Here is a 26046-nt window from a genome sequence, read left to right as displayed (position 1 = left end):
GAGACCAGAACCCAGCCCGTAAGGCCACAATGACCAGGGAGATTTGCCTCCCATAGTGCTTGAAACACCTGCTTCTTGATCACAACTCGATGATATAATGCTCGCGTTTTCCGATTACACCAAACACACAACCGCCGTCGCCGACGTCCTCCAAACCCCATCCCCGAACCCGAGCCAACCGCGACGACGAGGACAGCAACGAAGAAAACAACCATGACACCACCCATCACGGACTCCGACTCCGCGTCATGCGGCCCCTCCTCCTGCTCCCCCACCGCCGCCAGCGACAACACCCTCCTCTCCACAACCATCGCCCTCACCCCAGCCCTACTCACCTTCGCGCTGGCCTCCTCCCTGGCCCTAACCCGCCTCTTCCCGCACCTCGCCCGCCTCCAACAACCCTCCTCCTCCCCCACCAGCAGCGGCACCAAAACCAACACCATCAACAGCGGAATCGCCATCGACGACGGCGCCGACCACTTCCTGCCCGCCTCCGCTCCGCCCTCCCTGCGCCAAGCGCACGCCGAACAGGCGGCCCGCTCCCCGCGCCGCCGCCTCGCCGCGGGCGCTTTTGCCGCCACCATCGGCCTGTCGGCCGTGCTGGCCGAGCTGATCCTGGCCGAGATCCTCGAGCTGCGCGGGTCGCTGCTGGGGGCGCACGCGCGCGCCGCGGGGCTGCGGGTCACCGTGCCGACGCTGATGGGGATGTTGGTGGGGGTGGTGCCGTTTTTGGAGGCGCAGAGCGTGTTGGCGTCGAGGGGGTGGCGGTTTGGGAGGGATGGGAAGGGGCGGGTGGTGTCGCGGGCGGCGTGGGTGGTGCTGGGGTTGGTGTTTGTGGGGTGGTTGGCGGGGTTTTGGTTTGTGGGGAGGATGGTGACGGGGTTGGGGATGGGGTGGGCTGGGGGGGTGGATGAGGAGTTGTGGCGGCTGGCGGGGATGGCGAGTGCGGAGGGGCCGGGGAGGGGGTTTGATAGTACGGCGATGACGATTGGGAGGGCGGAGATTGGGGAGAGGGGTGATGGTGGGTTTGGTGTGAAGGGGTTTGGGGGGAGTGGGGAGGGGGGGCTGTCCAGGGCGTGCTTGGAGAGGATTGGGGTTATTGGGATATCGCTGATGGCGTTGCTGTCTGGGTTCGCGAGCGTGTCGAGCCCGTGGCATATCTTTGTGGACGACCGGACGTATCGGAAACGGCCGATTACGGATGCCGATATTGCGCGGAAGCAGGCCGGACTGGACGCGACGAGCGAGCTGCTGTTGACGAAACGCCATCGGTTGAGGTCGTTGCAGAGGAAAGCACAGGCCGTGGCGGATGGGACAGGGGGCGGGACGGCTCACGGGGCCTCGGCGGGATCCGGGGTCGGGCTGATGGGCAAGATGCTTGGGTCTCTCAAGACAATGACCGGCAGTGGTGAGGCCGCCGAGATCAAAGCCCTCCAGGTCGAGATATCCGGCCTCGAAACAATGGAGTCGAACCTCGCTAGCTCGCTTTCCACACTCAGATCGAGGCAAGCCGCGCACGCCCGGGATGGCACCGCGCTCGGTCGCCTATTGGCCGTTCCGCAGTACGTCTTCGCCGGCTACTGCGTCTACCGCGTCCTTGCCACGACCCTCACCTCCCTCCGACGCATATACTACCCGTCCGCCTCCTTCTCTTCCTCGGACCCCATCAACCGCTTCCTCGGCGTGCTCGCGAAGCACTGGGACCCCAAGCTCGACCAGATCGCCTGGGCGCGGCAGATCTCGTTCCTGCTCTCCGGCGTCATCCTCGCGGCGAGCGCGAACTCGGTCCTGCAGACCTTCCGCATCTTTGCCAAGTGGGCGCCGGGCCTGTTCCACCAGGCGCAAGCCAACCTCGCGCTGCTGGTCGGCCAGGTCACGGCGACGTACGTCATCAGCGCGGCGCTGCTGATGAGGAGCAACCTGCCCCGCGACGTGAGCCGGACCGTCGGCGACGCGCTCGAGAGCGCGCTGGAGCCGGGGTTCGTGGATCGTTGGTTTGAGGGGTGGTTCTTGCTTGCCAGCATAGGGACGGCGGCGGGGATATGGGTGGGAAGGAAGGTTAATAGTGGGTTTGGAGAGGAGTGGGATGAGTTCGCGGGCGAGGAGATGGGGCAAAAACGATCTTGATTTGATTGTACGAGTCGTCATTTATCGTGTGTGTATTGTTGCTGGAGCGTGTACATATTTTCTTGTATTCATTTAGCGCGGTCGTGTTTATTATGTGCCATGTGTAGAATAAAGGAGTAGGAATCTTATGTAACGTGGTTGATCACCGAGCGGTCCATATCACCGAGCGGTCCACTTTCCATCCGTGTCGCGACCTTCCACCTTCAAACTCCACCACACTACAACAAAAACCATGTCTATGCAAATGCAAGAAGCCAGAATCATCCTTGCCATCGAAGCAATTCGTATGCGCAAAAAAATGTCGATCCGACGTGCTGCGCAGACGTATAATGTGCCGAAGTCGACCCTCATCGCCCGGATGAAGGGCCGCGTCGCAAAGCCTGAGAAAACGCGACGTACAGCACAATCTGACCTTGGCTGAAGAAGAGACCCTTGTACGATATATCCTCGATCTAGATTCGCGAGGGTTCCCGCCTCGGATTGATGGGGTGAAAGATATGGCCGATCTCCTCCTCGCGACGCGTCACGCGCGACCAACTGGCAAGCAGTGGGCATACCGGTTCATACGGCGCCGCCCGGAGCTCAAGACGCGCTTTTCGCGTACGTACGACTTCCAGAGAGCCCTCTGCGAAGATCCAAAGATTATTGGGGACTGGTTCCGGTTGGTGGCCAACATGCGCGCGAAGTACAGCATCCAAGACGCCGATTTTTACAACTTCGACGAGATAGACTTTATGATGGGCATTATCTGTAGCAACATGATTGTTACGCGTTCCGATCGACGCGGTCGAGGCAAGCAACTTCAGCCTGGCAACCGGGAATGGGCAACAGCGATTGAGTGCGTGAGCAGCGACGGCTTTGTGCTGCCACCATTCTTGATTGTACAGGGCGTCAACCACCTCGCCTCCTGGTACACCGAGTGCGATCTTCCCCCCTCCTGGGTTATCAAGACCTCCCCCAACGGCTGGACAGACAATGATACGGGCTTGGAATGGATCAAGCACTTCCATAAGCACACGGAGACCCAGCGGCAGGGGGTGTATCGGATGATAGTCCTAGATGGTCACGAGAGCCACCTATCAGCCCAGTTTGAGGAGTTCTGCAAGGAGCAAAATATTATTACCCTCTGCCTCCCTGCTCACTCCTCGCACATCACCCAGCCTCTAGATGTCGGTTGTTTTAGCGTGTTGAAGCGGATGTACGGCCGCGAACTCGAGGCCTTCATCAAGGCGCACATCAATCACATCACCAAGACCGAGTTCTTCATCGCGTTCAAAGCCGCTCACCTCGCTACAATGAAAGCTGAAAATATCAGGGCTGGCTTCCGAGGCGCTGGCCTAGTGCCGGATAACCCCCAGGCCGTTTTGTCGAAGCTTGACGTCAAGCTACGAAGACCAACACCGACTGGACCCCCCCCTCCCAGAGGCCAACCTATGGGTCTCTCAGACACCGCATAAACCTGGCGAGGCTATTTTACAGTCTGAACATGTACGGACCCGGATTGCCAATCATCAAGGAAGCTCTCCAACTAGCATGTTTTCTGCTGTAAAGCAACTGGCGAAGGGTACAGAGCTAATTGTCCACGAAATGACCCTTCTTCAAGACCGAGTCCGAACTCTTGAGAAGGCGAACGAGGCCCTTTCAAAGCGCCGGAGGGCTAAGCGTACACGTCTCCGAGCTGGAGGGGCACTTACTATAGAGGAAGGACAGGTTTTGATCGCGGAGAAGGAAACTGGTAGACGGCAATAGGGTAGGAGGTTGGCGGAAGGGGGTACGTCGGAGACTGGGCTATCGACTTTGCGGCGCTGCGGAAGATGCGGCAAGACTGGGCACAACGTACGAACCTGCCAGGAAGATGAGGCGACGTCAGCTGAGGAGAGTAGCATTGAGTGCAACTGATTTTCTTGTATTGTGGTGGATTAATTGCCTGAAGAGGTTGCGATGCGGAGGGAAAGTGGACCGCTCGGTGATATGGACCGCTCGGTGATCAACCACGTTAGGTATGTTATAGTCCTTTATGCTGAGGCTGAAAACCAGACACCGCCGGCTATTTTCTCGCTGAGTTCATTCTGCATGTCATGTACACTCACTCGCATTTAAAATTACAGATGAGGTTCAGGGAGTTCAAGATTCATATCCAACTTCCTGTTGCGCTATCTCCTGTCATTGACCCTCTTTTTTGATTTGCAGAAGCAAATATGTCGACACTTTAGCTACAGTAGAAGGCATCTCCCATAGGGAGCTCCTGGGTTTTCTTTCTAGAATCACTGACATAGTTCGATCCATAGACCACACCACGTTGTCCCACTAGACTCTCATGTACGGTCCTCTCTACAAGCGAAGCTAGGGTCGTGTTGGCTCTCTCCTAGAACACAACTTCACTCTCAGGAAGGCCCATTCCTTCCTCATAAACTCGCTTTCGAGGCCTAACTGTCACATACGACCATACCTGCCAGAGAACACGGGATCCCGTCCGCTCTCCCCTAGTTAAACTGACAAGGGCCAAACTAGTACTCAGGTCGGTGACGACTGGGGAATCCTTGGTGTTGTATGTATTTTTGCTGCCTACCTCCAGGGTACCAGAGCCCACTTTCATAAACGACTCTGCCTGTTTTCACACCTCTATCTAACCCATTCTCATAGCAAAGCGTATGACTGGGGATTCGATTGCCCAACCCTACGGCTGGTCACCGAGACAGAAGATCAAGGAGGCTTTTGACAACATGCTGGATCGAGAGCTTTAGATGCCGTCCCGGTGCCCCCAGATGCTCGATTAAAGCATCATGATGCCTGTTTAAGGCCTTCGGAAAACTAGGTGCCGCATACGACTCTTGCCCTCGGGCTCCTCGCCAACCTCTGCCTCATCTATTTGCATGAATAACCTTTTTGCTCCTATGTTTTATACCCGACCATGTCGGCGCAGCCCAAGGTTTACTGACTAACGGCGTGCCCGACGGCACTGGTGGCGGAGATGGAGCGTGCGGGTGTGGCGGCGGTATCTGCGTTGACTCGGACCGAGAGGACGCCGGTGTGACCAGCGTCAATGGGTTGGAGGAACCACTGGCACCCGTTCGTGATCTGGAAGAGTTATCACTGTTGGCCGTTCCCGAGGTATTGGTGTCCGTCAACGGTATGTCGGAGGAGCCTTCGATTGGTTGTCCCAAGGAAGGTGTTGAGCGACCGTCACCGCTCTTGGTCTCGGCTTCGGCCTCGCTAATTTCTGGCCATCTCCATGGGAATCCAAAGGCTTGGCCGAATATAACGGCGCCACCGCCGCAGTTCTGCAACTCCAGAGGGCCTTTCGACATTGCTTGCTGCAAGCGACGGGGCAGACCTGTGGGGATGAGCTGCTGGACGGGATCGACATGGGTTGCCAGTGGTGATAGGTTGGTTCCATGGCGCCTTTCGCACACGCATTCCGCGAAGGGGCAGGCCCTGGAGGGATTCACCCAAGCAAGTTTCGGACCGACGAGGACCGGGTTTCCTGCTATATCCCCACCGGCGTCGTCGATGATGCTTTGTATGTCGGCCAGACTGGCGCATAGGTAGTGCTTTCCCGTAGGGACGGAACGCCAGCTCGGGCACGCAGCTTTCGTAGACCCGGCCGATGGGGTCAGCAGCTCTCCGAACCGCTTTCCAAAGATTGCTATTGTTTGTGCCGCCCTCGTCAGCTCGACCCAGCTGAAGGCGCTTGTTGGAAGCGTGGCCACCCGAAGGTGGAAGGGATCGCGACTAGCCGTCAAGTCCCTGAAATCCCAGCCTTCCAGATGTCGGCGAAGGCGGACCTTTGCGTTGCAGCCTTTCGGGTTCTCGACCTGGGATTTATGGTCGATCATCTTTTCCAGGTACTCGTAGAGTTCCTCTACCCTGTCTCCCAACGTGGTAACTGTGGTTTTGGTTTTGGTTACAGTCTCGACTGTGCCCAAGGACGAGGTTGTGGTCTCGGTGTAGGTCTCTTCCTTGGCTGGGTAGACAGGTAGGCGGCGGTTCCCCTGGTCAACAAGGATGTCAATGGCCGAGCCTTCCTTGAGTTTCGAGAAGTCGAAGAGGAACTGGGAGCAGAACTTGTCAGTACGAGAGTGCTTGAGCGAGCCGCGCAGGAGATGGAGCAGTGCATTGCTTCCGTTGACCATCCAACCGCGCTTGTCGTCCACGTCCCAAAATACAACATATTTTTGTGAGATCCATCGCAGTTTGTCAATATAGCCGACTTTGGAGATATGGATGGGAATGTCCTTTCTGCCAATCCCAAACGTACACCCTCCGGTGATAATCTGACCGCATGACAAGGAGACTTTCTCGAGGGCAAATTCGTGCCCTGCGTGCGGCAACCCCGAGCCTCTTATATTATAATTTAGAAGAGGCGAGCCTATCAATCAATTCAAGGTCAGTTGCCTCCGTATCTGCCAATGAACTATCAGGGATAGGGACTTACCGGCCTGGCTATCGGCCTGTGTACACCAACCGACGATATGTCGTGCCGTCGCCAGCTCATGCGGCGAGGCACAGCCAATGGCTGTAGGGCCAGCATCAAGGTAAGACACCCTATCCCCGTGAGAATTGTTGTGATGATGCCAGATGTAGGTGCCGCCAACATGATAGACGGCGACGAGCATGGACGAGAAGCCCTTGATGTAAGATTTTCCGAGAAAGTGGTTGAGACGGTCGCTCTGAACCAGCCCAACCATCATATTGAGGGGGATTTCCAGTCCGGTCCCATCATTCGGCCTTCGTAGTATGGGGTAGCCCGTCACGACGACAGGATTCCTGAACATGCTTCGCCAACAGGTACCGTTTGGGTTGACACCATGTGAGTCCTGTTGGTGTATGGTAGAATAGTCGAGATAAGCAACCTTGGTATTCTCATCTCCAATAATCTCAGTGATAGTAGGATAGCAATACCTTAGTGCTTCCGGCGCGCCGCTCGTCGGCCCGGGGCTGAGGGCTGTGGTGATCCAGGCTATCTGCTCTCCTATCTCTGCGATGACATCGACGGTGCCTTGCACGTCTACGGAGAGGCTTCTGTTGTCTTTCAGAACCCTGGTTGTTACTCGTGTTCGGTCAGGGAGCTCTCCTTCATGCCGAATCATTAGTGCCGTTAAACCTAAGGTACGGTAGGTACCAGGTACCTTGGTACCTTACTCGAGGCAGCAGGCATGTGATGTGCCAATGTGGGAAGGCAACTTACGAAACACTGGCCGACCGTCCCTGTCAACGGCCTCCTGCAACAACCCAAGCACATGCAAACCTGTGAATGGCCAGGTCTGTTCCAAATAACCAGAGCAAGAAAGGGCCTGCGCATCGACAGGAGATCCCGTTATAGTAATGACCTCACCGAGCCTCGCTCGTCCGCCCCGGAGGTCCGGGTACTCATGGTGGAGGAAACGGTGGATATCCCAAAGACAGTTGAACTTCATGGTGTATACAGTTGAGGGGCATCGACTGCTGACGGAGTGGGCTCTGGGGAAAGCGTCCATGACTTTGTCTCGCACTCTGGTAATGGCATCGTCTGGGGCGGTTGGGCGAAGATTGGAGGTCTTCCCCAAGGATGCGACTAACCATTTGAATGCCGGGGACTGGAAGGCAATCTCGCGATACCTCTGTTTGTCGGGGATGGTCAACGGCTCCACGTCATGAAACGTGTCCTCCCAACTCAGGTCCACTGACGTTCCTGGGCCATCAGCATCACGGTTGGCTGATCCTTCTCCGACAGTCCTCTCTGTTTCGACAAGTGCTTCTCGAAAGCGCCGTGTGATGTCACTAGGTAGGTAGGTAATTGTATCCACTGTCAGCTTGTGTCTTTCAATAAATTCCGCTGGATTATCAAAGCATAACACTAACCCCCTGTACTTATGAATAAAGTACATGACTTCGTTTTCCGACCGAGACGAGGCATGCTGGCCCAATCTAAGGGCGAAGTTCTTGAGTAGGTTCGGCAGGACATCAACAATGTTCTCCTCAGCCTCGACGTTCAAGCCCAGCAATTTCACCTGCTTGCACAAGCAATCGGCAAGTTCAGATTTATACAAATTCACTTGCCGCTCGTCGAGATCCTGAGCTGCCGAGTATATCGTAGCTGCGTCGTCCGCAACGGAAACATGATCCGGCAAGTCACCGATGCCAATGGCACTGCTTTCATGTTGATCACCATCAGTCTTGTTGATCGGTGGAAAAGAAGACGCAACCGTCTTGGCCGACTCTTGGGGGAGGGATGCGTATCCAGAGTCGGTTGCAGCTCTTCGCGGTAATTCTGATACCCTGTGGCTAGCATGCGATGTTTGTGGAGCAGGCGATGTTTGTGGAGCAGGCGAGGGTTCAATACTACCACCGATAGGGGAATATGCAGTTCTTGGCGGATTGGGGTTTGCCGGTGAAGTATGTGTCCCACGCTCGTTCAACTGGGGACGGTGCTGCCCTGGCAACTCTTCTCGACCCAACGCCCCTTGAGAGTTTTTGAAAGCTCGATGCTCCTGTCGCCATGCCATGGTATCCGCTTTGAGAGCTTGGATCATCGCCTGTGCACCGCTTTAGTATTAGGACAGTCCGCAAAGCCATGGCGTTACCTGAGTATACACGATTATATCAAAACGTCAGACATGGTATAGTGCACTCACAGATGTAAGATTTCGATGTGCTTGAACATAATAGCCTGGATTTACTCTCCCATCCAATGACTATAAGTACAGAAAGTATTAGGTCACGTATTAAAATTCGACTCTTTCAGACTCATCGAAACGCAAGCAATTCACTTCACCACTGGAGGACTAACCTGGTAAGTGCCTGGACGCACCATAGCATCATTCCCCAGATAGCGGCAAATTTCAGCCGTGATAACCTCCATATCGATACCATCGCGAGGGATAAAATATTCGTTGAGTTGACTCGGAGGCAGAGGTGGGCGAGATGGGTCCATTGCGAAGAAATTAAGAATTTTGCGAGAGTTGAATTCTTAGACAGATACCAAAGGTGGTACCTTAAGGTACGGAGGCCGAGTCGTGTGATCACTCGGTGAGATGGGTGGTTTCAACCTCAACAAAACCTAGGGTTGTTGTATTATTGGAGAGGTGGAAGAGTGTTGACTGTTGTGGGGCCAAGTTTCGATGAAATACCTCCTCTACATGTACGTGACCTGGGCCTGGTATTAAGAGAGGGGTAATGAACATTGAAGTTGGGCTGCGCCCCGAAACCATTTTGCCCCGTTTGCGGTTCAAGGCTATCACTCGTCACTCTCTCGCGTGATAGCTGTGCAGGCAGCGTGGCTTAGAAACTGCATCTGCCTTGGGCAGCAAAAGCATTGGTGCCACTTGACGCGTCCCAGGGCCAAAGCTGAGCTTCCGCCCCTCTTCTCGTTCCGCAATGCTCCGGCCCAACCGGCAACGGGCCACTGCGTCCCTCCCCGATGAGCGCGATGAACATCCGTGATGCTTATGCACACGTCCTCGGGAAGATGACGATGCATGAACATCCAACGAGTGCCGTCTTCCTCAATGTGCTGGCTTGACCAAATGTCCATAACGACAGGCAGCACGCTGCGTACGAGATCCCCGGCCCTCCCAACCTCATGACAACGGATTTGTTGGAGCATCACGCATTGATCGTTTTGGCTATCACCCAACTTAACCCGTCCACCTCCTCCACTCTTCATCCCCCTTCAACAGCTCCATATCCTCCTCCCTTAAACAAATCACCAACCCAATCTCCCCGCTCGGATGCTTCGGCAATAAATACCCCAGTCCCTCGACGGGAACGAACACTGGCCTCCTCACCGCAGCAGGAACCCCCAACCCCATCCCGAAATCCATCTCATAGCAATCTCCACCGGCACCAGCCCAAGAACTAATCATGATGTCACGGGAGGGATTGGTGTCCGCTCCCATAGAGATGCTCCCCTTGGCGGGGGTTCGATGGAGAAGCGCGGCTAGTGCGCGCGTGTACAGTCCGATCCGAGATGTGGCGGGGTCCACCTCGTGCCGAAGCTCCGACGCGAGTACGCCCAGGGGTGTTGAGATGGTTTCTTGGAGGGAGTGAGAGTGGTAGACCATGTTGTTCAGGAGGCCGGGGTAGGTCGCAGGGACTTTGAGGTACCGGCGGGCGTCGACAGCGCGGCCCAGCGTGCACGTGGCGCTTGGGTCATTCCGAAGGCGGTGGTATCGAGCACGGGTGATAGACTGGAAAACGAACGCGGTGAGCGTGTCGTCGGTGGAGATTTTGTTGCTGGTGGCCGTTTCCAGAGCCGCTGCCTTGAGCGCAGCAAGAGATTGCCCCGAAAACGAAAAGCTCGCCCAAACCGCTGGCGATACGGGCACTTGTTCCACCTCTTCACCATGCTGAGTCGCATTCATGTCGACCGCAGGTGGCATCTTCACCGTCTGCCTCCCAAGCCGCTCCCTCGACTCCTCCTCGTCGTCCCCTAATTCGGGAATTACCCCATCCCGCTCCCTATTCGCAAGCTCCACCTCCGCCTCCGGTATCTCCTCCCCTCGACACACCCTATCCAGCATCTTCATGGCCTGCACCTGCCCCACCAAGTCCATAACTTGATGTTGTCCTACAAACGTGACCAATATCCCTCCCTCAATATGAATCAGCTGCACTGCAAACACGGCCGTTGGGTCATCCAGATTCGCCCCCGCCGTCCCACCGGGGATGGTCATATAGGGGGCTATGATTCCCTCGTCGAGTAGTTCCATGGGGAAGTTCCGTTTCCGCAGCTCCTGCATCGTGGGCGCGGATGGGTTCCCCCGAAGATCACGGACGAGCAGGGGCGGAGCATCGCGCCAGGAAGCGATCTTGTAAACGCCAGAGTTTCCCGGCTCGGTTGAAGGCTCGTGGATGACTTGTCCTGCGAGCCACGGGATGCGCCGTGCTAGGGTTTTCAGGCCTTGAGCGAGGGCGTCGACTGCGGATTGGCGGGTTGCATCTGCGCTTGAGTTGTCGGCGAGGGAATAGCAGAGGCAGAGCTGTGTGTAGATGTGCAGGTGGGGTGGCTGGCCGATGATGTCGAGGTTGAATGGTTCCATGGTCATGGTGAAATTTGGGTACAACCAGATGGGGAGTGGTACACCCGTGGTGGGGTGAGTTGAGAGGTTGACATGAGGCCGAGGCCATTGGGTATTTATCAGACCCCGGCCCCGCATTTCAGGGGGTCTGCCAGACGAATTTCATCATGATTCATTATGATTCATCCTGCGCCTGGTCACCCTGAAGACGGAGTAGTAGATATGAAAAGCTTGATAGATATTCCATCTACACGGGGAATTGATAAAGACGATACATTCTATGCTCTTAAACCGATGTAAACAATAGGAACCGGTGCAAAAGGTTAGGTGGTGTTCGGCCCGGCAACCAAGGGGAGGCTGTGAAAGGAGTTACGTTTTCAATCTTGGTGGGTCAGATACTGCATAGTACCGAGATACCGCCCCTTAGTTTTACTGATCCGGCCCTTTGCATTCTGAGTTTCGTTAGGTAGTCGGTAAAAAAGTTGATGCCACGATGTTTCCTTGGTGTTGAGTCCAGAAGGGTTTGTTGACTTGGGCTGGGAAAGGCGCTGTTTTGTGGGTCTGTGAGCTTGAGAGGTGGGATCCCGCTGTGGACCCGCCGACAAACCAATCATTTGTGCGCCAGGGGTTCACTTGGGGCTCTTTTCAAACGCGAGCCCTGTTTCGTTTCGAACCGCCGATGTCTCCTGTCCAACCCCGTTGGCTTTCCCGTCAAACCCCCAGGACAGAGCGAGCAAACGATGCCGCCAGCTCACCACCTGTTTCGTGCGCCGGCTGGCGACATTGAAACGAGGCGAATGCAGGGCACACACGTGTGATGAGACCCTAGAATGGAATCGTCAGTTTTGACTGGCTTAGAGGGAGTGCAAGGGCATTCCCCCTGGCCGAGCTCGAGGAGAAGGGACTCGAGTGCTCGAGTAGATGTTCGGCAAGTGTCGCAACGACTGGTTCAGAATCCGTGCCTTGCAGCTCTTAACTTAGCTCCTTCCTCCTCGGAACTCTCGTTGAAGGCCGTTGTGACCCTCCTCGATATATCGAGCCGAGTCGCTCCTTCCTGGGCTCTTTCCTCGTTTGTTGCCTGGGGCACCTCGACCTCCCACTTTTCCCTTCTTCCGTTTGCAACTTCTCATCGTGTTTCCGAGAAACTCAACCACCGAAGCTGTGCTTCTTCCATTCTCTGTTTGTACCTCGCTGTTTGCGAGCGCAATTGGCCGCTCTACGTTCGACCACCACCATCACGTCGCACCCGAAATTTTGCCACCGATCAACCTTCTGCCTGCGGCCGGTTGCCTCGCTCCTTTGCGCGACCGAGGCGATATATACCAGCTGGCCTGTCATTCCATTCCTTGCCAGCCGTTCCCCTTGGTGCTCTGCGACAAACTCGTCACCGGCATGACCGAAACCATCGGCACGCACTAAATCTCGATCACCGGAAGTCATCTGAGCGAGCATCCGAGACCACGTCTAGCCATCTTTAGCCGCATTGACAACACTGTCACTCGCGTGGAAGGCTAGCACGGTTACCCGACTGATCGGATCTCCCGCGATCACAGCTCTCTGACACATATCGCGTTTCGGGAAGTCGCACGGCCAGGAAATTGCTCCACTTGCGCAACCAGGGCGCCCTGGCTGCTAGCTTTGCCACGCCGTCCCAGAGCCCATTGACGTGGACGCCAGGAAAGGGGAGATAACCGTTAACCGACCGGCCGTGTCACTCGGAAGGGCCGTTCAGGGTCAACGGTTGGGGACCTCCAACTTCTCCCGTTATTCGCCGCTTCTCCTCGTCAACACCAGCCCAGAAGGCGTGACGTCAGTTCGCGATGGAAACTCACGTCAGGCGGTTCTTCTCAAAATGGGTCTGGCTTTGTCTTTTGATGGCCTCGACGGTCTCGGCCATTCCTCTCTCCAAGTTCCAGCCCATCACCGCTACAACGATCTCTCTCGGCTGCATTCTAGCTTATAACGCCGAAATTCCCGGCTGTGCGATCAGCGACTTCGTGGCGGGCAATGCGTGCTCGGCCTCATGTGTGAGGGGTCTGGAAAGGGTAGAGGCGAATCTCGCGTCTGCTTGCGACAGGACAGAGGTGTCGGAGGCTTCGGTATTGGGGCAGGCGCTGTTGGGCAATCTGGTGGAGCTGCTTTGTCCAGGTACATCCTCTCCTGAGAACCCAGTGTCAAGTCCAACGGCTGCACCTACCACCTTCACTACACGGCGTAGCTCAAGTCCTCCGCCGCTCACATTTACTCCAGTTCAGCCTTCGTCAACCACCACCACGGCGGTGACGGAGACAGAAGAACCCGAGACATCGACATCAACCTCCAGGGCCTCTCCCACCACTACGACGCCTCAAACATTCATCCAGTCATCACCCCCGACAAGTTCGCCTTCTTCAAGTTCAACAAGCACGCCGGAGCCTCCTGCGGAGGACTCCGGGGGTTCGTCAGGCGGCGGCACCCCGTTCGACAACCCGTTCGACAACGCGGGAAGCGGCTCAAGACAAGCTACAGCTTGCTGGGTGCAGGCGATGGCTATTGGATTGGGCGTGGGCTTGCTGCTCTGGCGGTAGGCGCTGCACGAGAGAGAGTTTGCGTTGCTGGGGAGGTTAATGTGAGCGATTTACGCGACATGGTACTGCACGGCTGGGTTGGGTAGGGGGCTGGATATTGCATGATGACGCGAGGGTTAGAAGGTCTGGGATCCGGGTGACATTGGAGCGAAGTGGTCGATTCAAGGACAGGATCTAGAAGACGGGGGGTTGTAATCACAGTGATACCACATGCATTCGATTTCAGGGGGTTTCTTTGCAGTTAAAACAAATAAGATGGATATTTACAAGTAACGAAACCTTGACAACGTGGGGATACCTAAAAGTGAAGGCCTGCTACACCTTCCAAGACAACTTCCTACCCTAACGATACCCGTCCAGCTCAGCAGCAGCGCGCCGCTTCCACCATGCGCTCTCCATCCCCCACCACCCATCAAGCCGTAGAAGCCCACAAATCCCGCATCTGAATAACCCCCGGAATACACGCCAGCACCCCCACCGTCGTATCGCTCACCAACCCCTTATCACTCCCCCAGTGCAGCGTCAACGGCGCCCACGCCAGCTGCCGCACCGTCTTCTTAGTCCACTCGCTCTTCTCCTGCTTCGTCTTGGCCTTGAACGCCCCCGCCCCCGATGACGGCCCGAACCGCTCCGCCGCCAGCCGCCCGATCTCGATCCCCACGTAGGCCGCCCAGAACCGCGCGCTCCACTTGAATGCCCGCCCCTGCTCCGCTGGCGTCCAGGACATGATTCCGCGTGAGGAGAGGTAGGCGCCGTTTTCGAGGGATTGGAAGGTTATGCAGAGGGCGAGGCGCAGGTATTCGAGGAGGGTGGCGAGTTTGCTGGGGGTGGGGATGGGGGGTTTGTCGGTGGTGGTGGTGGTGTTTGTGGGGGTGGTGCTGGAGGAGAAGGTGTGGCGGAGCAGGCGGCGCGCCCAGAAGTACATGCCGAGCAGCGACCACAGGCGCATGATCATGCGGGCCTCGCTGAGGAGGGAGGAGAGCGAGGTGAGGCGCTTGGAGAGGAGGAGGGCGAGCGCGGCGGAGGTGGGGAGCGCCGTCTTGCCGCCCCCGGCTGCGGCGGCCGCGGCGGGCGACGAGAAGACCACGGTGGTGCCGCGCGGGAGGGCCGCGACTAGGGCGATCCACTCGCGCGCGGAGCGCCGGAGCGCGGATTGCGAGAGCGAGGAGAGGACTGAGCCGCTGAGTTTGGAGGCGTAGCAGAGGAAGAGCATCACCGTGTCGATGCCGGAGGGCGTGGAGAGGCATTTCTCGAGGCGGACGAGGAAGGAGTCGAGGTTGGAGGGTAGGGCGGCCAGCAGCGCGCCGAGGGGGAGGGGCTGGCGCTTTGGGGGTTTGGAAGGGGGTGTAGAGGACGGGATCGGGTCGCCTGAGGGCAGGTCGGCGATGGGGGCCGGGGGGGGCACATCGACTTCGGGGGCTGCGTCGGCCATTGCGGTGGGTGTAGTTTGTGGTTGATTTGGAATTGACTGACGGAGAAGATTCGTGGGAGGTGTTCCCAGCAGATGTCGGTCGAGTCGAGGATGATGAGAAGAGGTAAGGCAGGAAGGAGCCTCGGTGATGGCGCTCGGTTGCTGGCTCTCCGGGATTGGTGGAATCGCAACAGCAGGAGCGGGGGGTTAGTTTACTTGGTTAACGGCTGAAAAGCTGTCTTGGGCGTTGCTCTACAAAATAGTAGAAACAAGGCAATGTTCGCTGTAATCTGTAGTTGACCTGCTGTTCTGCTACCTCCTGCAATTGGAGTTCTGGAATTCAACATCCGGGCACAACTTGAATAAAAAGGGGGCTCCAATGCACTAGCGTTCAGTGCATGATTCCCTCGTGGTGAGAAACCCCGAATTCCTGTCCCGGGGCCCGCAGTTTGAGATGCCAAGAGCTCGGCTCCGCTTGTTGTACCTCGGTCCGCGGGGCGGCAGGGGACGGCAGTCAGGACTGTGGGGCCCCGCGTTGGCTCTTGCGTTGCGACCTGCAGCTTCGGAGCTTCCTTGGAGTTTCCACGAGACAAAATCTTAGTTTGGATTCGGGTTGGATCAACATTTGCGGCGCCATCGAATAATTAGCATACATAATTATGCTGGATTAGGAAAGCATTAGAAAGGTAGTTAAATACAGCGAGTTTGGATTGTTTCAATAATTACAGTGAAATCCAACACATCGTTATCAACCTCATATCTCAAACGATAAACTCCAACTGAACCTTTTCCCAATCTTTTCTTCGACTAAACCTCACTCGCGGGGGATTTCCCTTCCAATCCGGATGGGCCATAGCGCATCCAGCAAAACCTGCCTTGGCCGGTGGCACGCTGACGCCCTCGACATCGAACATCAGGGCAATGGCACCAACCATGCCGATGATTTCCGTCACAGCAAAACGTCGACCAGGACAGAGATGCTTACCCCCGCCGAAGGGGATATATGCCCCACGCCGCTTCTTCTCTTCCTCGGCCGGCGTGTCGATAAATCTCTCAGGATTGAACTCTCTCGCGTCTGGCCCCCAGACGTCCTCGCTCAGATGCGGCACCCCATGAAACCATTGGGCGCTAGATCCCTTCTTTAGGAGGTACTCTCGCCCGTCCGCATCCCGCAACACCGTGTCCTCCAGCACTTCCCGATAGCCGCAGAGCTTGTTGTACATCCGCTGCACCTCATGGACCACGCCGTTGATGAAAGGCTTCTTCCCGAGCTCCTCCACATTAACGCTGGCTTTGTCTCCATCCATGGTAGTCGCTTCCGCTGTCTCCTGGCGCACCCGTTCCGCAAAGTCAGGGCGCGCAAACACGCTGACAAAAACCCAGGCTAGCGAGGGGATGGTGTTGGTGAGAGCCGTCCAGGGGATGTCGGTCTCGCCCGAGGCCAGATCCGCAGCGCAAACCCCCATCTCACGCTTGGCCGCGGCACGGTTCCTGACAAAGGCGGACACATCCGGGCCCTGATCATGTCCTTCCCGATAATATTCGTACAATGCTGCTTGTATGCGGCCCCGACCGGCAACCGCTTTGCGTGCTAGCAGCCGCGGCGCGAGACCAAGTGTCAAAACGGTGATCTTCCGGTCGAACTCCCTGTCAGGCCGTCAGTCACAACCGCCCGCCGCGCCCACGGGGAGCCAGAGGGGGGAACGCACGCACCAGATATCATAAAGCCTCCCCAATGTGATCGGATTCCTACTCCCATACAACGCCCTCACAATCGCCTTCGAAATCCCCTCTCTCAACCACTCCCCCACATGCCCAACCTCACACACCCCCCCGCCACTACCACTACCACTACCCACACCATCACCACCATCACCATCACCACCACCCCCCACCCCCAACTCATTCAACCCCCCCGCAATCTCCCCCAACGCCACGCCCACCATCCCCCTCAACCACTCCCCCGACATGGACGGATAAAACGGCTTCTTGGCCGCGCGCAGGTAGGCCGGGTCGCGCAGGCGCTGGACGTCGGCCTCGCTGGCGGCCAGCGCGTTCTGCGAGAACAGCACGATGAAGGGGTCGAAGGACAGCGTCGGGCTGCGCAGGGCGGCGGCGATGAGGGCGGTCGAGTTGAGGAGGTAGAGTTTTTGGGTGAGGGTGGGGAGGGTGAGGGCGGGGTGGGGGGTGGTTTTGCTGGAGGGGGGAGGGGAGGGGGGTTAGTTTATGGCTGGCTGGGCTGGTAGATGGGGAGGGGGTTTCCGTGTTAGGGGGGGTATGGTGTATGGGGTATGCGTACTAGAGTCGGCCGTAGTAGCCCCCGCCTTCGGAAACGATGGACAGGCTGTGGCCGATGAGCGGGATCTTGGGCCACAGCATCGGCGGCTCGCGTGGGTCGAGCGTTGGACAGAGTGCCCATCGCAGCAGGTACAGTACCAGAAGCAGCACCACGAGGCTCAGGGCCAGGATCGTCGGTGGGATACCGAGGTGAGTCGATAGATGCAGCAAAGGCACTGCCATTATGCTTCAATTCCTCGACATGCAGCAACGTGCAGCAAAATGCAACGAAACGCAAAAATTAGAGTGCGGTTGCAAGAGGCAGAAGCCCGAGGCAATCCATGGTATATGCCACAAAATTTCCTCATCTTTGTTTGCTCATAGCGGTTCGGCGGTCCGGCAGATGAGGGAGGCGTCCGGCTCGTAACTGGTGGCTTGCAGTGAGATGCCGTCACGGGATGGCAAGCAAGGGAAGCAAGGGGGCGGGACACGGGAAGGATGCCATCCATTGTTTGTTTGCCGCAAACAATACTAACCAAGCCAAGAACAATGTTAAGAGCTGAGAAGAAACAGGGTCCTTCCCCTGAAAAAAAGGAGACCACCCTCATCTATGAATTACCAGTACTAGTCTAGGGGGTATCAGTAGGTACGCTAGGAGAAAAAGTTTGAGAAACAGACAAAGAAAATCGGAAAGTCCACCTGCGTCATAGGACGGACCCCTTCCGCACTTAGCTCAGCAGCGGGGCCCCTGAATAATCGCATGACCTTTGGCATTCTCACCGATCGGTGAAAGCACACCCGCGGAGAAGCCAGGCGAAATGAGATAAGGGGTAATACGGTCATACGTGCCAACCCCCCCCCCCCCCCCCCCCAAGCAAGAAGACCAGTGTCAACCATCCCCCGCCCTTACCACCCACCACCCACTACGCACGCCTCCCCCTCCGCCCACCCGCACCACCCCCACCAGGCAACGGCACCACCACACCCTGATACCCGCCCGCCGCACTATCCCAGACACTCTGACTGACGCGGGCGGGGATCTTGCGGCCGCGCAGGCGCTGGTCGATGAGCCACAGGCCGACAACGAACTCGTCGCGGGCGAGGGCGCCGCGGGCGCCGCGGTCGACCAGGTCCCACACCTCGGCCAGCTCGTCGGCCGGCAGCCGGCTGCGGCTCCAGATGTCGCGCGCCACCACGTTGACCACCAGCTCCGCCTCGGCGCCGTGGCTGGCCCGGCTGGCTTCCACGGCTTGGTCGCGGGTCTGGTGCTGGGTTTCCTCGCTCGTACCGGGTCCGTTTCTGTGAGCGGGGGACGCGCCGCCGGTGGGGGTGGGGGTGGTGGTGGTGGTGGGATTCTGGTATTGCGCAGCCCACCCGGGCCGTAGGAACAGGCCCCTGTTACTCGCCCACACGGCCTCGTAACGTTTGCGCTCGCGGGCCGTGATCTCGTCACGCCAGCGGCGGCGCGAGCCCTCGTGGTGCGCATGCTTGCGGTTGCCGCCGCCGAGGACCTTGCTGCGCCGGCGGTGGTGGTCCTGTCGGCGGGCGTCTTCGTCGTCGGAGAGCGAGGCGTGCGGGCTTCGTAGGGTTTGGAGCATGCCCGTTCTTTGCTTTTGTTGATGGGCGGCATGGTTCGGGGATTTACTCCCACCTGTGAGCTGCGAGCGGATGCTGTCGGCAGTGTGGTGGGGTTGCAAAGGGCTCCGGCCAGACCGGCGGGGCGCCGGGAGAGGAGGGGGTTGGGAAGGCGTCGTTGGGGTGAGGCGGGCAGAGGCGAGGTTGCTCGCCATCATGGCGTTTGTGAGAGAGCTGAGTGTGAGGTTGGGCGTTGACGGGTGTGACGCATGTTGTCTCGGTGGGTTAGGCGTCGAAATTGATCGGGACGAAGGGCTTCGTGCGGGCGGCGCGGGGCGACGTGGGGTGTTGTTCACTTCCCTAACCGGCGATACGGCCCCTGACGGCACTGAAGAAGCTGAAACAAACGAGTCGTTGGACGAAGTTGAACCCTGTGATACTTGTCGCGGTTTTGGGTTCCGGTCTTGGTGATGAAATACGTCGACCTGGTCTATGTCTGGCTCGACGGGTGTGACTTGAACGATCGGTTCCGCCATTTTAGCGATAGTCGATGTCTTTATCGGTGGAGTTGGGGGTTCTAAGCGTGGTGCTTTGGCGACCCTCTTCGGGTGTGAGACGACGTGGTTTGAGGGATTTCGTGTGGGAAGGGATGGCGGGGGTGTAGGGGGGCGATGCTGTGCAGGTTTCGGCTTTTTGGCCGGTTTGTGCTCGCTGTGTTGGCTCCTGGCACGGCGTTGGGATGGTGTTGCCTCCGCGCGGCCCCTCTCACCATGTTCGCTTCCTCCTGTATCCCCGGGCCGACTGTTCCCCTCTGAAGCGCCACGTGCCTCATCAGACGATTTCGGAACAGCAACAGCTGTAGCCACCTCTGGTTTTGGCTTCGGCTTGGGTGCAGGTTTCGGTTTCGCCTTCTGCGGTTCTTGTGATGCTCTCTCTTTCCGCGCCTGTTCCTCCGTATCCATGTCCTTCCTCCTGACCGACGGTGCCCTCTTCTTAACAGGGTCCACATCGTCCTCCCCCTTCTTGCCCTCAAACAGCGACACTAGCGATGTAGTCGGCGGAATAGACGCTGTATCCAGAACCTCCGCTTCATGCCTCAACCCCGCCCCGCCAGCTGCAACACTCGCAGCACCCACACTCTGCCCCCTCTTCTGCGTGACCCTCCCGCCCCCGTTCAGATCCAACTGCGGAATCGGGCCCCTGGCCGGCGAAACCGACCTACTAGCCGCCAGCGTAGCCGCAATGAGCGAGGGCGAAGTCTGCCTGCCACCACCACCGCCATCAGCGCCAGACCTCCCAGCCGGAGGCGGAAGCAGCGTGCTGCCACCGCCGCCTGCTGCATGCAAGTCCAAGACCCTCTGCCCAACCAGCCCACCACCATGCCCATGACCCCCGTCCAACCCAGACCCAGCCCCCACTGCGGCGGCAGCCGAACCGCTCTCGTTCACACCTTTGTTCCCACTGCCAGCAGCAGCATGCCCCCTAGCCGCCTGGGTCGCAGCCAGCAGCGCGCCGTTGCCCCCCCGCGGCGCGGACCCAGGCCCAGCTCCCACTTTCCCTCCCGCCGCCGCCGCCGTGATCCCGGACCTCGCAACACCACCCCCATTCTGCTGTTGATTTTGCTTCTGCTGCTGCTGCGATGGGGTGTGCCTCACCGGCGACGGCCCACGCCCAACCCCAGCGCCATTCCTTTGTTGCTGCTGTTGCGCAGCCGCCACAGCAGCCTTCTTCTGTTTGTTGAACGCGAGGGTTGCGCCCTGGAGGGCGGCCGAGACGGCGGGGTTGGTCGTCGGCGGTGGTGCTGGCGTTGTTGAGCGGGCAGGGTTGGATGGTGTTGCGCTGCGGCTGGGGTGGGAATGCGTGGGTCGGGTTGGTGATGATGGGGGTTGCATAGGGAATTTGGTTTCGGTGGGGAGGGGGATTGATCGGTTGGGGGATAAATGAGGTCGGGTTGGTGGTCGTTGGTTGGGTCGAGGGCGGTTGTTGGTTTGTTCGGGGGGTCGGTGGAATTCGATGGACCAGGTAGGTGGGCGGTAGGTAGGTAGGAATGTATTCGGGAGGTTGTTTGTTTGCGGTTTCGATGCGATGCAATGCAATGCGACGCAATGCACGGCGGGAAGTGGGCGAGTCCGCAAAGTGGTCCCTGGGGCAAACAAACAAGCTAATTTAGCTTAGCATTTCAGGTAGTTCGGAATCGAAGTCGGGCGAGGGAATCTTCAATGGAGATTTGAGGTTGAAAGTGGAATCACGCTCGACCTTCGCGGTGAATCGAGGTTGACCAAGCATGCAGGGAGTTAGTTACTGGCTGGCTGTGTACACAGTAATGAGTCCACAATTACAGGGGTCAATCGAACCAAACAACATCCAGGGACTTCCAAGCTGTCTTCAAATTGAGGCTGAATTACAGGGATTGGTAAGGCGGCATTGGCCCGTACGAGCTAAATAGACTATCCTGGTCTCCCGCCAGGGACCAAGTCCAAGCCAGCCAGTTCGAAGGCAGAGATCGAGGGAGTGAGTAAGAACTACTTGGTATAGTTATCTCACAAAAGAACTATCATGGGCTACTCGATCATTGTTTCAATTTTTCTGCGCAAATATAAAAACAGAGAGATACAAAAGGATATCAAGTGTGGAGTGGTATCTACAGCGTGCGCAGGCGGCGCTCTCCAACAGAGGAGCTCGCCCTCGGGCACTCGGCTTGATAAACAAGAGGATAAATCAAACCCGGTATAGTAAAACGCCAACCATTGCAAACCTCCTCAACCACAACCGCAACCGCAACCCCCAGCCCTAGCCCTAGCCGGCTCCCTCCCGCCGACATGCAAGAAGGAAGCCTCTCCGCCCACAGGTCCCAGTCCAGCCCAGATACATACATGTGTGCGCTAAGAAAACAAACGAAGCTGACCCCAGAGGAGGCTGTTTTTATCGGCCCGCGCCAGCCAGACAAGAAAAGAAAACAAAACGCGATTAGGAAAAAGGAGCCCGAAAGGGCCGTCGACAACGCTGAAGAATCGAATGTCATGAAAACACAGGCCGCGAATCAACCAACGCCTCGCCGAGACCCCAACCCATCAACAACAACAAAAAAGTGCGGGCTATATCAACGCATATGGCTGCTCAAAAAGCAAGACATGTCGTCGTTGCGCCGTAACTCATACCCATCATTCAGACATGTACTAAATTGGCAAGAGGGGCTCTTGTCAGTACCCGTCCTCGTCGGTCCACTCGCTTCCGGATATGATCCGGTTGCCATTGTCGTCCACGGTGGCTTGTCCGGTCTGGGCGGGCGGGATGCCCCGGTGCCGTTTCAGTTGACTTTGTGGCCGCGCCATGCCAGCCCGCGCCGCGCGCAGCTTGGCGAAGTAGTCGTCGGAAAGGTCCTCTTCTGGTTCTGAAGTGTCGTCATACGTCTCCCAGTTCTCAGAGCCGGTGATAACGGTTGAGGTGTTGGAGCTGCTGCTGCTCGAGTTATGAGAAAGTTGCCGGACAGGAGGTGGCGCTTGGGGGTAGGATGATTGTGTTGACCGCGAAGAGAAATAATCCCGCGACGCTGGCCTGTTATTCTCCTGGAACGAGTACCGGTCGTCGTAGACATCCTCAGGCTCGACGTGCCGGACAATGCTAGAGCTCAGGCCCGCAGACCGATAGTGGTTGACCGGCGTCTCCAGTTCCGGTGCCGGCAAAAGTTCCCGCATCTTCGGCGGCGGCGCCCTAATCACCAAATTATTGTGACGGGGAGCGCCGGCGTCCGCCCTTGACGGTGGTCGCTCCGGCGAGTTACCGCCGTGTTTGAGGTTGGATAGCGGCATGCGCGCGGGGAGCCGGGTCGGGCTACCCCTGCCGGTTCCAGGCATACCTCGGAGGGTCCCCCCTTGTGATGGCTGCGCCGGCTTTGCCGTGTTCACAGCCGTTGGTGTTTTGGTTACGCTTTTTGGCGCTCCCCTGACGCTGCCGACGCTGCGAGCGCGGCTCAATCCGGCATTGGTGTTGTTAGAAGGCGTTGGAGCTGGGCCGGGTGTTTTGGACCTTGGCCCTGGAACTGCTCTTGATTCCGGCTCCCCTAGGGAATCAAGATACCGTTCTCCATGAACCATGAATGGCCGGCCGTACTCGTCTTCCCACTGCTCCAGCGCCTTGCGCAGGTCAACGGCGACCTTCGGAAGCTCCTTGGCGATTCGCTTTCTCATCTTCTCTTCCCGGAGCAGTTTTCCAGGGTCCCGCTTTTCTCCCTTCTGGCCGCGCATCATCAGGCGCGAGGCATCCTGGCTCGAGGAAGCCAGCTCGTTTTGCTCCTGTACTAGGCTTTTGTGTCTGTTGACAAGAGCGAGCGTCGGGGCGCGCTGTTCTTGCAGCAGCTCTAGCCGGGATATCTCCCGCTCATGAGCTTCAAGAAGGGCATCGCTGTAGACGTCGGAGAAGGCGGGGGTAAACTCGAGCATCTCGTCCTCAGAGAGGTACAGCGCGTCCCAAAGCTCCTGCAACTTGAAGCGGGCGTCTTCGACAAATAAATGTAGGTTCTGTCGCTTGAGCTCGTTGAGCTTCGCTAGCTCGTCTTCAAACTCGTTGATTTGTCGAATACCACAGCCACGGTTGCTGTTGAGAAACGCCTTACGTTCCCTTTCCTCGATACCCAGCTTCTCCCAAAGGGCTTCAACGGTGCACTTCAGGTCTTTCAGGCGCCTCTCGCGGTTCTTCTTCTCTTCCAGAAGCTTGTCTCTCTTGGAGCGCAGGCGGCTAAGGTCGTCTTCGTGGAGACCAAGCTGCTCGGGAGCGTCGCGGTAGTACTTGACAATGGCGCCGTCGGTCTGCGCCTGCGGGGTTCCCAACTCAGCCCATAGCTGGATGATATTCTCGGCCAGTGCTTTTACTGTTGCCACGCGGCGAGTGTACTCCTCATACACTCGCGTAAACTCGGCATCCAGCTTATCCACATATGCCGGCGACAGGTCGAAGCTAGGTGGGATGGACTGGTTCGGTGCCGTAGGGGGTAGATCCAATTTGACGAAGGTAGGCTCGAGGTGAAGGGAGTAAGACTCGAGGGCCTGGACCAACTCTGTGAATTGTTAGTATCGGCTGATCGGTTTTCTGGTTTGAGAAGGAGTGGCGCACTTTTAACTTGCTCGTAGCGCTCCCGGTGCAGGCGGCTGACCTGAGTGTGCTTTTCCTTGAGTACCTGGAGGCACCTCGTGAGAGGGTAGGTGACCTTCAGGTTTCCGTCGTCGCCGCTCTGGTAGTCGCGGCGCGACTTGCCGTCATCGAGCGAGGCCTCCATTTGCCGAATCGTCGTAATCATCCTTTTTGCCTCCTCAACCATCCCCTCTCTCTCCTCCGTCACCTGTCGGATTTGGTTTTGCAGAGCATCGGAAAGGGCGGCGAATAGCTGGAGTCAACTCCGTCAGTAATGAGGATCCAGTAGGAATCAACCGAGCGACGGGATTCTTACCTCCTCCTCCCGAGCATCGCGGTCATGGCTGGGGACTCCGATCTCGTCGAACAAGCCATGCAGCTGGCCAACTATTTCATTGACCTGCTGGGCCAAGTAACTGGTATCCATGGTGCGGCACAGATCCGTCGGCGAGAACAATATCTGGGTTAGGTAGGTTGGGCGCAAGTCAGCTCAGGAGCACTCGGGCTCCACTGCTAACCCTTGGGGTTGACCGTGCACTTGTGACTGTGTGTGATGTGATGTGTTGTCACTCCGACAATTGGTTGTGGTGGGGGTGTATCATGGACTGGAATGACGTGCAGCTAGGTTCTGCAGCTAAAAGTTTGTTGTTTTTCAATCCCTTTTCCGCACGGCGAAACTGGGGGGGTGTCAGCACATTGCCGAAGTCGCAGCAAACAAAGCGTCGTCAGAAAAAAAAGACGAGTCGTATCAAAAAACAACCGGCGATGCTCTGTGTTTGTGGCAGCTCGGCCCGTGACAGCAAAAAAAACGAGAGGAGGGTGGTAAATCCCGAAGAAATTGTCAGAGTGCGGGATGCTGATGGTCTTTGTGTTTCGCAGATTGAGCCCGTGGAAGTTGCACCAAATCCTGGTTCGCGCCTGCTTCGCTGTCTCCAGGGCAACGGCCGGTTCCTTGCAGCTAATTTAGCTGTAAACGGGCGAGGTTGGCTCCCGGCGGCGGGGTTTCAGGCGGGACCCACAATTTAGATCTGCTGCGATCGCAGTTCTCGACCCCGCATTTTTGCTACTTTCCCTACCAGTTCCTGAACTCTAGGCCCGACTATGGAGTTATCCCATTCTCACGATTGGAGGAAGCGATCATTTCCAGAAATTCCACTGGCCTTACCCGCTAGAATAGCTGAATCAATCATCCGAGTCAGTGGAGTAGGAATGCTTCGATCCCTGGACCCACACGTGGTGATGACGACAAGCTCAGACATTCCATTTTCCCTCCTCCGCGCTCTCAGCCCTGTTGCCCTGCTCAGCCATTCGGCCCACCCTGCAATGCGACGCCAGGCTAGGAAGGCCGAATCCCAACCATTGACCGGCGGCCGTAAGACGAAACCCGCGCTTCCTGATGGAAAGAGGATATGGCTGGGCCATGGCGGTTGTTGATTGGCACGATATTTCGAGTAATTCTGCGCGAACAATCCTTCGGCCCAGAAGGTATCCATCTTCGGCTCATCGCAGCATCAAGCTGCCCAGTTCACAGACAACAAACACGGGCAGTCGACACAATCTGGACTCGAGGAAGAGCTCAGCAGGGAACAATGAACAGTTCGGCCGGGCCTCTCGCAAAACCATAAACTCTGGTAGGTATTTCTGATGAACGAGATGTTGCAATGGAAATCTTCTAGATTTAATGCATTGTTTGGCGGTAGAGCCGTACCGCTATCCTCAAAATCTTGGAATCCTGAGGGCTGGCTAAATGTTTTGACACAGGTTGTGGCGGCGTCGCCCAGAGCGACAGCCTCTTTGGGTCACGCCCACGGCATCAACCGCACCGATACCAACGACAGCCTAGAGAAGGTATCGAAAAGATGGATGCTGTCCAGTAAACTTCTTTTTAGGTGGATTTGGCTGATGATGGTCTATCTTTGCTAAAAACCACACAATAGTTCATCAGGTATGGTCTTCCTTGTCT

At 57.3% G+C, this 26046-nt stretch overlaps 10 protein-coding genes across 10 annotated transcripts; 3 read left to right on the top strand and 7 right to left on the bottom strand.

The window, feature by feature from the left end:
* Positions 1-907: 907 nt before the first annotated feature.
* On the top strand, positions 908-2314 carry F5144DRAFT_567327 (Abscisic acid G-protein coupled receptor-domain-containing protein). Its single transcript, XM_066788586.1, has one exon. The coding sequence runs from the start codon at positions 937-939 to the stop codon at positions 2125-2127; it is 1191 nt and encodes a 396-aa protein (XP_066644674.1). The 5' UTR covers positions 908-936; the 3' UTR covers positions 2128-2314.
* Positions 2315-4855: 2541 nt separating this feature from the next.
* Positions 4856-8931, bottom strand: F5144DRAFT_177289 (uncharacterized protein). The gene is made up of 5 exons (XM_066782688.1): positions 8897-8931; positions 7969-8801; positions 7316-7887; positions 6563-7201; positions 4856-6496 (listed from the first exon to the last, which is right to left on the bottom strand). Exons 2-5 carry the CDS (start codon positions 8637-8639, stop codon positions 4989-4991), a joined length of 3390 nt encoding a protein of 1129 aa, XP_066644673.1. The 5' UTR covers positions 8640-8801; positions 8897-8931; the 3' UTR covers positions 4856-4988.
* An 812-nt stretch (positions 8932-9743) lies between these two features.
* F5144DRAFT_486156 (uncharacterized protein) lies at positions 9744-10628 on the bottom strand (the record flags this gene model as incomplete). Its single annotated transcript, XM_066785533.1, has 1 exon — positions 9744-10628. One exon carries the CDS (start codon positions 10626-10628, stop codon positions 9744-9746), a length of 885 nt encoding a protein of 294 aa, XP_066644672.1.
* A 1165-nt stretch (positions 10629-11793) lies between these two features.
* Positions 11794-12775, top strand: F5144DRAFT_177257 (uncharacterized protein). Its single transcript, XM_066782687.1, has one exon. It carries the CDS (start codon positions 11957-11959, stop codon positions 12602-12604), a length of 648 nt encoding a protein of 215 aa, XP_066644671.1. The 5' UTR covers positions 11794-11956; the 3' UTR covers positions 12605-12775.
* Positions 12776-13000: 225 nt separating this feature from the next.
* F5144DRAFT_591563 (uncharacterized protein) lies at positions 13001-13693 on the top strand (the record flags this gene model as incomplete). Its single annotated transcript, XM_066790286.1, has 1 exon — positions 13001-13693. The coding sequence occupies one exon, from the start codon at positions 13001-13003 to the stop codon at positions 13691-13693; it is 693 nt and encodes a 230-aa protein (XP_066644670.1).
* Positions 13694-13964: 271 nt separating this feature from the next.
* F5144DRAFT_529953 (uncharacterized protein) lies at positions 13965-15505 on the bottom strand. The gene has a single exon (XM_066786910.1). It carries the CDS (start codon positions 15123-15125, stop codon positions 14106-14108), a length of 1020 nt encoding a protein of 339 aa, XP_066644669.1. The 5' UTR covers positions 15126-15505; the 3' UTR covers positions 13965-14105.
* A 360-nt stretch (positions 15506-15865) lies between these two features.
* F5144DRAFT_601134 (cytochrome P450) lies at positions 15866-17624 on the bottom strand (the record flags this gene model as incomplete). Its single annotated transcript, XM_066791127.1, has 3 exons — positions 15866-16751; positions 16818-17300; positions 17404-17624. The coding sequence occupies 3 exons, from the start codon at positions 17622-17624 to the stop codon at positions 15866-15868; spliced, it is 1590 nt and encodes a 529-aa protein (XP_066644668.1).
* A 680-nt stretch (positions 17625-18304) lies between these two features.
* F5144DRAFT_529945 (increased rDNA silencing protein 4) lies at positions 18305-21345 on the bottom strand (the record flags this gene model as incomplete). The annotated part of the gene is made up of 1 exon (XM_066786909.1): positions 18305-21345. Exon 1 carries the CDS (start codon positions 20846-20848, stop codon positions 18305-18307), a length of 2544 nt encoding a protein of 847 aa, XP_066644667.1. The 5' UTR covers positions 20849-21345.
* Positions 21346-21397: 52 nt separating this feature from the next.
* Positions 21398-22067, bottom strand: F5144DRAFT_177235 (uncharacterized protein). Its single transcript, XM_066782686.1, has one exon. It carries the CDS (start codon positions 21976-21978, stop codon positions 21598-21600), a length of 381 nt encoding a protein of 126 aa, XP_066644666.1. The 5' UTR covers positions 21979-22067; the 3' UTR covers positions 21398-21597.
* On the bottom strand, positions 22068-24607 carry F5144DRAFT_177234 (microtubule associated protein-domain-containing protein). Its single transcript, XM_066782685.1, has 3 exons — positions 24400-24607; positions 24066-24336; positions 22068-24009 (listed from the first exon to the last, which is right to left on the bottom strand). Exons 1-3 carry the CDS (start codon positions 24508-24510, stop codon positions 22157-22159), a joined length of 2235 nt encoding a protein of 744 aa, XP_066644665.1. The 5' UTR covers positions 24511-24607; the 3' UTR covers positions 22068-22156.
* Positions 24608-26046: the final 1439 nt, after the last annotated feature.

The sequence above is a fragment of the Chaetomium tenue genome (assembly GCF_020726465.1).
Source record: "Chaetomium tenue strain MPI-SDFR-AT-0079 chromosome Unknown F5144scaffold_3, whole genome shotgun sequence".
NCBI lineage: Eukaryota > Fungi > Ascomycota > Sordariomycetes > Sordariales > Chaetomiaceae > Chaetomium > Chaetomium tenue.
Note: the sequence above shows the minus strand (reverse complement) of the source record. Positions and strands in the feature narration are given on the sequence as shown.

Bases quoted from the DNA above. Each gene is read 5' to 3' on its own strand.
- F5144DRAFT_567327 (XM_066788586.1), top strand. From the start codon at position 937: ATGGCGAGTGCGGAGGGGCCGGGGAGGGGGTTTGATAGTACGGCGATG.
- F5144DRAFT_177289 (XM_066782688.1), bottom strand. From the start codon at position 8,639: ATGATCCAAGCTCTCAAAGCGGATACCATGGCATGGCGACAGGAGCAT. The intron at 7,888-7,968 runs GTTAGTGTTATG...CTACCTACCTAG, and splicing joins TTTATTCATAAGTACAGGGG to TGACATCACACGGCGCTTTC. The intron at 7,202-7,315 runs GTAAGTTGCCTT...TTCGGCATGAAG, and splicing joins GGACGGTCGGCCAGTGTTTC to GAGAGCTCCCTGACCGAACA.
- F5144DRAFT_177257 (XM_066782687.1), top strand. From the start codon at position 11,957: ATGGAATCGTCAGTTTTGACTGGCTTAGAGGGAGTGCAAGGGCATTCC.
- F5144DRAFT_529953 (XM_066786910.1), bottom strand. From the start codon at position 15,125: ATGGCCGACGCAGCCCCCGAAGTCGATGTGCCCCCCCCGGCCCCCATC.
- F5144DRAFT_177235 (XM_066782686.1), bottom strand. From the start codon at position 21,978: ATGACATTCGATTCTTCAGCGTTGTCGACGGCCCTTTCGGGCTCCTTT.
- F5144DRAFT_177234 (XM_066782685.1), bottom strand. From the start codon at position 24,510: ATGGATACCAGTTACTTGGCCCAGCAGGTCAATGAAATAGTTGGCCAG. The intron at 24,337-24,399 runs GTAAGAATCCCG...AGTTGACTCCAG, and splicing joins GCGATGCTCGGGAGGAGGAG to CTATTCGCCGCCCTTTCCGA. The intron at 24,010-24,065 runs GTGCGCCACTCC...AACAATTCACAG, and splicing joins GCGCTACGAGCAAGTTAAAA to AGTTGGTCCAGGCCCTCGAG.